The sequence below is a fragment of the Thamnophis elegans genome, chromosome 3, assembly GCF_009769535.1.
Source record: "Thamnophis elegans isolate rThaEle1 chromosome 3, rThaEle1.pri, whole genome shotgun sequence".
Classification (NCBI taxonomy): Eukaryota; Metazoa; Chordata; class Lepidosauria; order Squamata; family Colubridae; genus Thamnophis; species Thamnophis elegans.
In genome coordinates, this window is record NC_045543.1 from 98670240 (window position 1) to 98682369 (window position 12130).

At 38.4% G+C, this 12130-nt stretch overlaps 1 protein-coding gene across 1 annotated transcript in view; it reads left to right on the forward strand.

The window, feature by feature from the left end:
• The window catches only part of TMEM232 (transmembrane protein 232), a 143036-nt gene that overhangs the window by 3260 nt on the left and 127646 nt on the right, over nt 1–12130 (forward strand). Inside the window, 3 exon segments of the mRNA XM_032213862.1 lie at nt 4755–4998; nt 10374–10485; nt 11974–12079. Coding sequence (XP_032069753.1) covers nt 4865–4998; nt 10374–10485; nt 11974–12079 — 352 coding nt within the window. The 5' untranslated portion in view covers nt 4755–4864.

Sequence of the window (12130 nt, forward strand, 5' to 3'; positions counted from 1 at the left end):
AGCATCAAGCGGCTTGGGAAGGCAGGGTGGGGTGGGGTATGAGCGGACGGCTAAAACGAGACACCTGGTCGTTGGGATCAAGGAAAGATGACATTCGAGATAAATAATGATAATAATAATAACAACAACAATAACAATTGCTGTTGTTTGTCCAAGGTGGGAATCCGTCGGATCCCTAGCCTTAGTTTGATGCAACGCACGCAGGAATCAGGTCGGGGGAAACAGCTGGTTTTCCAGGGAAAGGTTGTTAAGATTGCGCAGCCGGCGCGAGCCTGTCTACGGCTGCTTCAAGGCAGGAGGACGGGCGCCTCCACCACACCCCCATCTTCGTGCCCCTCCGCCAGCCTAACCCGGCTGTTTTAACGGGAGCGAAAAGGGGAGGTTGTACCCCCCCCTTTTCTCGAGGCTTTTCTGGTGTTTGTGTGTGTGTATGAATTCCAGCGACGCCTCGCTGATAATTGTGGGGAGGCAGCAGGCGAGCGGTGGTTCCGCTGGATTGGCGACTGCGGGGTGCGCCGCGGAGAAAGCATGCGATGGAATGTGCTTTCCCTACGCGGCTGAATTTTCAAGGCATTAGTGGAGATGGGGGCTTTCATGTGGGTGGGGGAGTTTGGGGAGAAATAAAGCCGCCTCTCCGGTGAGAACTAAGAAGAGGGGCGAGGGGGAGAGGAGTGGAGAGGCGGCTTTTTCCTCAGTCGCCCCGCCATTGGGGCGCTTCCATTCCTCCCAACCTTCCCCCCTCCGAGAATTCTTGGGGCTCTTAGGAAGGCTTTTCCCGCGCCGCCCCTTGAGGGGAAGCCTCTGCTAAGAGAAAATGTACTTCGGTTGGTTTGTTTTTCTCTCGGGTCGGCCCGAAGCTGGGAACGCAGCGAGAAGGCTCGGCTTGTATTTATGGACGCGGCTTAAAGGCGCGTTTGAGTGCAAGCAAGTCTTCTCAGCGGCTGGAAATAAACAAGCCGTTCTCGCCGTCGCGGGCGTCTCTGCTTAGCGCCTTCTTGAGCGAAGGGGAAATGGCGGGGCAGAGGAAATGGGAGGCTCAGCGGCCGCAAGACTCCTCGGTAGTCGAAATAGGGTAAACCCGGGGAAAGCGACTCCCAGAGAGGGGATTAGAAGTCCATTAATTCGAATGCGATGGCTTGGGGGAAACGTGGCGGTGTTGACGCCCAATAACTTGAATGGGACGACCTGTGGGGCTTGGAAGGGGGTGGGAAGAGCGGCAGGGCTAGCGGTGGCCGGCGATGGCAGGCTGGTTCGCCTCCTCCTCCTCCAACAGCACTGCCGGATATCCGCCCAACGCTGCGGGGGCGCCAGCGGGAGCTTTGGCGGCTTCACCTCAGCCGCAGCGCTGGGCAGCAAATGTGCTGGTGCTGTTGGAGGAGGAGGAGGAGGCGGCGGCAGCAATAGCACCTGAGGACAGGACAAGAAGCAATGGAAACTTGTCAGAAGGAGACTCAAGCTGGAAATAAGGAGAAATCTGACAGTAAGAACAATTAAAATCCTAGGAAAATGTCCTTTCATGAAAAATTACTTTTTCAGTTAACTCTGCCTGACATTAGTTGGGCGAACAGAAATATTAGTTGGCCAATTCTAAAAGGGAGCACCAGAAAGAACTTAAAATATTTTTTAAGAGAGCTGGGTTTTTCATTTATATTATATGTATGAACAGAATTAACACAAATTGCAGATACCAATCAAACATAAAGAAAAAAAGGGTGAAATAATGCTCATTTTTAAAAACTCAGTGAAAATAAAAACAATATACCAAGAAGGTGGCATACTGGTTGTGATTTGATCTCTTCGTGGGATCCCGGGGATCCCCTATACAAGTATTTTAATATTGCAGACTTGCAGTATTATAAGTCATACTGATATTATAGAACACTTTAATTAAGCGGGTCCCTTGAATAAACATAACTTTGAGTTTCAAATAACACTGATTTTTTATTTTTGAAATTTACCGTAGCTGCTGCATTTCCCACCCTAGGCTTATACTCGAGTCAATAACTTTTCCAGCTTTTTGGGGTAAAATTAGGTGCCTCGGCTTATATTCGGGTCGGCTTATACTCGAGTATATACGGTACTCCTTAACTAATGTAGAATATGTGGTGGAAAGCTGTTTCTAAAGTTGTATTTATCTGATAAAACGATCAGATTTATATAGAGCACAATTTATTTAAGTTTTTTTAAATTTCCAAAATAGAGCATTTTTAATAAGAGGAAATATATGAAATAATCTATACTATGGATTTAGCCATGTTTTCTAACTGAAGTGGATCATCTATGATTTGCTAAAGTTTAAATTAAAAAAAAATAAACCAAACAGGATTGTTTCTTGGCAGATAGTAAGGCATCTAATAAGAGTTTGCTAATGATTAAATGTATTCCATCATATTCTATTTTTTATTTGTTTGCTTCAGAAGGAATGTTTGAGCCATAGGCAGAACACCAGTAGTACTCACAAAGGATAGTTATGTCTTGGTTTATGTAAATGAATTCTTTTATCACAATAAAATATTAATTATTTGGCACTCTCATGAATTTATCCTCTATTTCATATGTCTTCTCTGTGTATTTTTAGATAAGATTTTATTCTGGGATTATTTTGCCTCGTGTTATACTGTGGAGATGTGGGGAGCCTGCAAGATATCTATATTATATGAAGGCTGGTGCTTTCCAATGGTTCTCTGTTTCATATTGATTGTTTTAATTTATTTACATGAGTTTGTTGTTGCTGTTTTAATTTGTGAGGTATCATGTAAGTGAGATGGGCTTCTGTTTAAATTAAACAAAGCAAAATAAATAAATGAGATAATAAATTTGTAACATTCCTAGCTTTATTCATAAGGAAGATTTTTTTTATTAAGGAAAAATGTGGAATTGCTGCATTATTTATCTTGGTTATTGGTGATTTCTGGAAGTATCCTTTATTTTCATTCTCCTAATCTCACTAGTGGTATAAACAATGGCAATTTTAGTGTTCTAATCTCTTTATGTGGTAGGACTCATAGTAATTCTATTGTCTTTGAGATTCTTCTTAACACAGCCCTAAAGAGAGTTCCAATGACAAATGCCACAATGAACTGTACTGGATTTTATTCAGAGTAAATATGCATCAGATTAGAGTATGATGAGAAGAGGCTGTAATCCTGACCATGCAGTAGTGTAAATTTTGTTGAATTTATGGACTGATTACAGATCATGACTATTTGTTCAGCAACTGTTCAAATTTAGGACAATGTTGATCAAGGGAGACTTAAAACTGGTCCTTGAAGTTGTGGCCATCACAGCAATCACTTGATTATGATTTGGATTCTAGGCAACTGGTTTACAATTACAACAGTTGTAGTATCCCATGGTCACTTGATCACCATTTGCAACCTTTCCTGCCAGCTTCTCACAAAGAAGGTCAGTGGGAAAACTGGCAAGAGATTGCAAGGTGCTCCCGCTGTTGCTGCTTTTTTGCCTGCCTGCCTGTGGTATCCATCCACCTGCCTCTGCTCTGCAGCATTTGCCTGTGGCACCTGATTGTCCCTGCCTGCAAGGGACTCCTTTCTTTTCTTCCTTAACAACATGTGCAGTCCTTGGGTTATGACAGGAACTGGGACTGCTGGGATTGCTGCTGTGTGATACAGTCACATGACATCACACTTTATAATTTCATCACTTAGTGACAGAAATTCTGGCTCCAGTTGCCATTGTAATCCATGGTTTACCTGTATTTCTGATAATAGCATAGGCCCATGATGGCGAACCTATGCACGTGTACTAGAGGTGGCATGCCATACCCTTTCTGTGGGCATGCGAGCCGTTGCCCCAGCTCAGCTGTGCATACATGTATGCCTCCCACCAGCCACCTGGTTTTTGGGTCTCTGCTGCGCATGTGTATGGGGTGGGCGCATGTGGGGGCCACATGCACAGGGGGGCAGGGGACATACAGGGGCCACTTGTGTATGTATAGGAGGCGCACGCATGGGGGTCATGCATAGGCATAGGATCTCCACTATGTCCTTAGATAGCCTTAAAACTAAAGAGTGGTTTTAAATAATCATGTGGTTTCCTTAATGTTACAGGTATAATTTTATTATAAGGTATCTCTGATGTGATTATTATTGTCTGCCTTCTTTGGAAGGGGTATAATAAAATATATATCTGGATAACATTTATATACTGTATATATCCAGCAACTGTCAATGGTTGCCATCCCCCAAAGTCCCCCCAAAGGGGCACGTTTTACTTCTGAAGTTTATAACCAATGATTGTTACATTTACAGTATCAATAACATAGTTTAAATTATATTTTAGGAGTTTATATTTTAAATCATGATGTAATTTTAATTGACATTTCCATTATTTAGCTCTATTTTGTGGATAATATTGTAATTCTTTGATATTATATTGCCTACCACATACCAGTTATTACTGGTAATAACATTTAAATTGATTAATCAAACATCATGCTAGTCTGGTACAGTGGCTAATTAACTATCTGATCAAGAAGTTATAATGAAATAGAGAGATTGGAATAAATCAAACAGTTTGGCATGATTCCAGATGCAATTCAACTTAATTATATTTTTTTGGATATAAATAGCATAACATATTGCAATTTTATTTATTCTATTATGAATATTTGATTAACATAAATGCAGTTTAAATCGTTTTCTAAGTGGAGTGCTAAAAAACTCCAGGTTTTTAAAATTGCCATTCTTTTTAGGATATCCACATTATTGTTTTTGTTTTGTTTTGTTTTTCAGTTCCCTGGAGGACATGACAGAAAAGTTGTAAAGTTTAGTTCTTCTAGAGGAAATGGTAATATTTCCTTTTGGCTATACTATTTTTTTTTTAGGACTGAATTTACAACACTATGCCCATTTTAAAAGTGCCAGTACATTATAACTTTGGCATTGTGTCCCATGATGAGCATAAAAAGCTTCATCAGAGATTGGTGACTCAATATCTGGAAAAAGCGGCAGCTGATTTTAAGAGAAGACCACGAAGGTAAGTTTAAATATTCATAATTGATGCAGTATTTATACCTTCAGTGTTTTCAGGTTCTCAACCCATGTCTTAAGGAAAAGAGCAAGTCAGCTAAACACTTCATGATAGTTTAAATAACATGCCATCAAAATGTAGAAAATGAAAGATATAGTGTACAGTGCGATGGGTGGCACATGACTTCACCTTTGCCCTTTCAACCTATGCTTCCTGTACAGGTAGTCCTCAATTAACAGCCACTAATTCAGCGACTGAAGTTATGTTGGCACTGAATGAATGATACTTATGATCTGTCTTTGAAGTTCTGGCTATCCCAGTCATCTGATCGCAATCTGAGCATTGGGCTAGTGACTTGCACTTACAATGGTTGCAGAGTCTCATGGTCAAATGATTATCATTTGTGACCTCTGCTGGCTTCTCACAAGCAAAGTCATTGGGGAAGCCAGCAGGGAAGGTCACATGTCGCTCCTGTAAATCCTTCCCCTTCCCATCACTTTTTCTCCCAAAGAACCTACCCAGGAGTGTGAGATCCTAGGGTTCTCTTATTCTATAGTGCAGACATGCCTTATATGTGATGCCATGGCTGCACGTGTGGTGCCACAGGCAGTCACACACATATCCGTTTGCCACCAACAGCAGCTATCATGACCCAGTTATATTTGTGCTGGGCTGTGGCTTGTGTACTCTCTTGTTGGAGCACTCTTCCCCCCTGTCAATGCTTGGCTGTGATCACATCATGCCATAGCAACTACTTACCTGCCCACTAACCTGCTTGTGAGCTGCCTAGGACTTGCAACTTCCTGTTGTCTTCCCCATTAAATTTACTTAAAAGAAGCGGGTGGGAAGTTGTGAGGAAGATTTCACTTGATGAGCCACGATCATTGCTTAATGACAGCAACAAGGGCTTTCAGGATTGCTGTTGTAAAGTGGTGCTTTACAATTGCATCACTTAGTGATGGAAATTTCGGTTCCAATTTCTGATGTTATCTGAAAAGCACCTGTAAATTCTGTTCTGGATCATTTTCTGGTGCATATTATTTTATGTAAATAATACTTTCCATATGTACAACAGCAATCTGTTCCAATAGTGGTGTCTGTACCACTTGTGGACAAGCAAATGCTATTAGAGTTCAGTCAAAGATATGAAATGTTAACATAAATAATAAGGAAACGTACTAACAACTATCTGTTTAGGGAAATGGGAAATTAAGAAACAAAAATAATCTTAGCATTTAAATCGAGTTAGCAAAAATAAACCTGCTTCCACATTTATGAACTAGAATAGTATCCCATGCCCTGGAACTTACTGGAAACAATTAATAAGATTCATGCTTAAGGAATTAGCCCGCTATTATAACTGTAATAGGTGGAGTGAAACTTTTAATTTATTTTCTTGGGTGCATTACTTAGAATAATATTATCTGTTTGCCTAAATGAAATAGTAGAATCCATATTGAATCTTGTCTGTGAGTCATTATCAGAAGCGTCCTCCTGTCAGTTGAATTTAAATACATTTTAAAAATTGGTTTTAAGAGTTCGCTATTACCACATTAAATGGAATTTTATATGACATTAATTTTCTTGATGAGAACTAATAAAATTAATTTCTGTGATACCTCCTTAAAAAATAAAGGAAACAGAAGATTGCTTGGATAAATTACTGTTTGAGGAGGGTGGTAATGTTACTTAAATACACCACCTCATTTTCTGACAAAATGACTTGAATCTTAATATCTTTTAGATCTGTTTGTATCTTGTAGAATATGAAATCAGAAGTTGATTATTGTAATCATTTCTGGCCTGCAAAACCCAGACAAGCACTAGGCATAATTTGGAATAACCTTTCTTCTGCAGATTTGCTCCTTTCCTGACTTTATTTAAAAAGATGCTGAAAATGAGTTATTTTGCAGTGTTTTAGCTTAGATATTGCCATCATTTTCTTTTCATTGATTTCTTCAAATAGCATTTTAGTTTTAATTTGCACCTTGGATAATTGAAGGTTATATTGTATGAACCAGCGAGAGTTGTTCTTCATTGTGGCAAAATATAAATGCAATAAATAATTATATAAATAACAGAGATTCTGCCATCTTTAACACTTCCGTAGCTCCTATTTGTCATGTAGACTTTTTCAGCCCATGTATAGTCTCTCCCTCTCCCTCTCTCCCTCTCTCTCTCCCCCCTTCCCCCCTTCAATTACACACACGCATGCATGAAATCCACCTGTCTTATTGTAAGTATATTGCTAGATTAATAATGTAAGAGGAATACTGTACACTTATCATGAAGAGTTCATAGAATCCTACGTCTATCATTACAGGTTATTCCAAAAACTATAGCTAAGGAGAATTGATTATTTCATGCATAATTAAATTCTTACACCAAGGTGCCTTACAATATATCATCATGGTATATGTCATAGCTTGATACAAGATGACTTCCTAGTAAATATATGCTTAGTGCAATAGACATAGATAGAGTCATACATTATTAATGGTTATTTCTTATACAAATGCAATCCATGAAGTAATGTCATTAATGTCAAAGCAGTATGATGTTTAACCATAACTTTAATTAATATGTTTCTGTTGACCATTGATATAACTTACTAGCTTCATACAAGTGGCCCTAGTTTAACAACCACTCATTCAGCAACTGTTCATACTTGCAGTGGTGCTGAACAAGTGGTAGTTATGACTGGTCTTCAAAAATTCTGGCTGGTGCATCACATCTGTAGTCATGTGATTGCGATTTGTGAGGTTCCCTGCCAGCTTTCCAAAATGAGAGTTGGGGAATTGACAAGTATTTTGGAAGTCATGATCAATTGAAGTCCTTGCCTAATGATTTACAGGATCCTCACTTAATGATGATAACCAGAGACTGCCAGAACTATTGTTGCTAAATGATGCAATTGTAATGGCACATTTTATGACTGTATTATTTAGTGATGATAATTCTTGTCCCAATTACTGTTATTAGCTGACCACCTGTATAGTCAATGTGGAATTACTCTAGTTACTAGAATAACATTTCAATTTCTGCCTTGAAAGTAATTAAAGAAGATAGATACCATTGTGTAAGTTAGGTTTTTTTTTCTTAGTCTGCTAATAGGAAGCATGATTTTTATTCTTTCAAAGATATTCGGTTCTGTTCCTTATTTCTGGCATGTCTATGTATCAATTATTTAATTTTTGCTAGTTCAGTTATTGATTAAAATTTTCTATATTAGTTTCTTATTGAAAACATATAAATATGAATTATAATATAATACCATATAAAACATTTAACATCTACAAGTAAAACTGAATGAATTATTTCAGCCAATATTAGTTAAACAATTGATTAAACAAAAATGAAAAGGCACAGTTTTGCCTTAAAATTTCAAGTGATTCCTGTGTTGTAGCTGCACAAAATCTGATAGTCATAACAAATGTAGTGAATATACATTCCTTAACTAAGAGGTGGATTTAAGATTTTTTTAAAAAAAATATATCCCTAGCTTAATAATACTTTTTTTCCAGAAAAAAAATGTACACTTGCCACAAGGTGGCTCCTTTGTTTATTAAAAACAAATCAGTGAGAATCATAGAAGTGTTTGATTCACAGCAGAAGATAAAATCCAGCAAAACTGATGCAGACACACCCACAGCAGATCCATCACATTATTCATTTCCTTTTGGGGTAAGCAGTGTTAAGCCAAGAGTGGAAACATAGGAAGCAAGAGTGGAAACATAGGAAGCAAAAATAGTAAGCAAAATGTTTTAAATTGAAAATATGGACAAGAAAATAAAATACAGGACATAATTGATAAAAAAATTCAAAGTAGGCAAAATAACAGCTTACAGCATGGCATTGATAAGTGCAATAATTGACATTGAGTGACTCTCAAGGAAAAACATGCCAGAAATGTAAGGCCAGAATTGAGAATTTTGTGAAATCAGCAATGCTACTTCCTTCACCTGGAATATGTTTGTACTTTGTGGCTCCAGCTACTCGCTTAGTTTTTATCCTGGAAGAGATTTGAAATCAATTGCACTTGGTACTTGCAGAGATAGTGAATTCTCTTTTCTTTGAAGAACAGTTGGGGAAAGATTTAAGATTTTCAATAGCAGTGGAAATGCTTGTAGCAGGAAGAACTTATTGATGATCACGTTGTTTACGTGACCTCCAAGTCAAACACGACTTTGAACAATTCCAATTGAGCTGCTAAGTGTTGGCAGACAGAACTTCACAGTTCCACCGGGGAAGCTTAAACCCTCAGCATATACTATATCTGTTCCTGTAGAAAGATGTCAAGTACAAGGGAGACCTTGTATAGAAAGTATACATCCTGAAATACCCACTCTTCAGAAGGCAAACAACTTGCTCTTGTTTTCCTAGTATGTAATAACCATTTGTTTAGTGACAATTTAAACGATAATAACCACTTGTTCAGTGATTATTCAAACAATGGCGCTGAACAAATGGTACTTATTTCTATACTCAAATTTCCAGCCATTGCAGGTCTCTGCATGTGATTGTTCAGCAGCTGGATTGCAATTATGACATTGTAGTGTCATATAGTCACATGATCAGAATTTGTGACTTTCTTTGCTAGCTTCCTGCAAGCAAAATCACTGGCAAAGCTGGCCGGATGTTGCAAATGCAACCATGTCAGATTGCACTTAAGGATGATGTGGGCTTTCTTTGCCAATTGGAAATGCAGAACTGCCATCACTCAATGACCAGTCATGTGACACTGGGCTTTTCAATTGCATCACTTAGTAACAGTAATTTTTGTCCCAAATGATGTTAGTAAGCAAGGACTATCTTAAGGTGGAAGTGATAAAGATGCAGAGGAATGCACCAGCTAGGAATTTGATAACCTCCCTCTAGAATCTAGATCAAAGCCTGGGTAATAGCAGTGCCAAAGCTAATGAACATATTGAAATCTTAACAGCAAATTCTTAAGTTAGATTATTTTAAGGATAGAAAACCAATATTTCCATCTAGATCAGGGGTGACAAGCTTGCGGCCCATGGGCTGGATGCATCACATTCTGTCCCACCCCCACCCGGTTTAGCAAAGGGGAAAAAAGTCCCAATATGTCATGTGACGCCGCCGTGACAATGCGAGTTTGACACCCCTGGTCTAGATAAAAGGGTGACCTGTCACACACATATATATTTCTGATCTTACCAGGACAGAATTGTCAAGTCTAGTAGATGCTATAAAATTTGTCGTAAAAATGACACAACAGTGGAAAGTATATATTAAAGACTCATATTACACAATGGCTCTTTTAAAATTAAATAAGCTTTCTGTTCTTTTATGCTTGAAAGGTTAATTTTATGTATTTATCCAATTAAATTGATATTCCCTTGGGTGTATCTTTCTAGAAATCCATTTGAACTTACTGAAGAATTCATTGAGAATTTCAATAATGCCTCAAAAACAGAAAGAAAGGAAGCATTCATAGATCTGGCTAAAAAAATGCTTATTAGATGCAAGGTTTGTACATATAGGATTTGTAAAAGGTCATTTATAAAGACCAACTGTTGAATCTAAATGTTTATGAAGCTGTTTAAGACCTGAGAACTAATGAAAATACTTTTTACTACATCACATTCATTTTCTTTTTAAAGTTATTCATACAAAGATGTGCAGAAAGGACAATGTTAAAATAATTTGTATTCCGAGGTGGGTGAAATGAGGACCCAGACTGTGGGGGCAAGTTGCTGACTCAATTTGGTAAAAAAATCTGTAAACCGCTTAGAGAGGGCTGAAAGCCCTATGAAGCGGTATATAAGTCAAATCAATCAATCAATCAATCAATCAATCAATCAATCAATCAATCAGAAATTGCCAGGCTGAAAATGCTTGAAATTCTTGGTTTTTAAAAAAAAAACAGTCATGTTGAAGTAATTTCATGAAAACAGTCTTGGCAGTGAGTAAAGGACCTCTTAGTTTTTAATTATTGTGTCTTGTTCCAGGAAATGAGGAAAAGGAAATGGCTTGACAGACTTTTCCTTTATAGTTAAGTTAAATATTGTTATGGCAATCTAGTATAAAAAAAAGGGCAAAGTGACTCCAACTCTGGCAGATTTATGTTTTAAAAGGATACTCCCAAATGCCTGGAGATGTTTCATTGGATTGGTTTTGAGCAAGACATGTGCCCTCTTCACAAACAGGCTCAGTGCAAGTCATTGCTGGAATGCAGAGCATGTAATTAATTGCTCTTTGTTGCAAGGCACTTCAATTGATGGTAACAATATAATTACACTCAGTATTTATCTTCTTATTTAAGTCTTAACCTGAGGGATGAAAACATTGCTATCTCGGCTAGCTCTTATGTTTTCTTGTCAGCAGTTCGTTTTAAATGTTATCTTTAAGTAGAGTTTTGCATACTTTGACAATGTTATATTTTGCACTGCCATTCATTATGTTTCTATTATTTATTAGAGCAGCTCCACTTTTCCAGTCTTGACAAAAGATGCCACTGCTTTAAGAGTCTTATGCATTCCCTAAGCAGCATCAGCAACATGTATTCCAAGCAGAAGACTGAAAAATGTCAGGCTGCTTTAATGATTAGCTCAGAAGCACTAGACTTGTGCAAAGTCTGAAGAATTTCTTCTGAATCTTTTCCGAATGTGCTCAATTCATTAGTTTTTAGTTCAGCCCCAAGTCTTGGGTTCAGCCCCAAGAGCCGAGGTGGCGCAGTGGTTAAATGCAGCACTGCAGGCTACTGCTAGATCAGCAGTTCAGCGGTTCAAATCTCACCGGCTCAGGGTTGACTCAGCCTTCCATCCTTCTGAGGTGGGTAAAATGAGGCCCCGGATTGTTGGGGGCAATATGCTGACTCTCTGTAAACCGCTTAGAGAGGGCTGAAAGCCCTATGAAGCAGTATATAAGTCTACTGCTATTGCTATTGCTATTGTTAGCTTGGGGGAAAAATGGTATTATAATGTTTTGCTTCTTTCCATTTTATATTCTGGACAGAGACGATTGGGTCTCAATGTATTGGGTTGTGCGAAGTATGTGAATATTCCAGTTGCATGGACCGAGGCAATAATGTTATCACAGTGCAAAGGAGAAATTAGTGAAGGTATGTTGCTTTTTCATTTTAATTGATACACATTGTCTCTTTTTGCTGAAC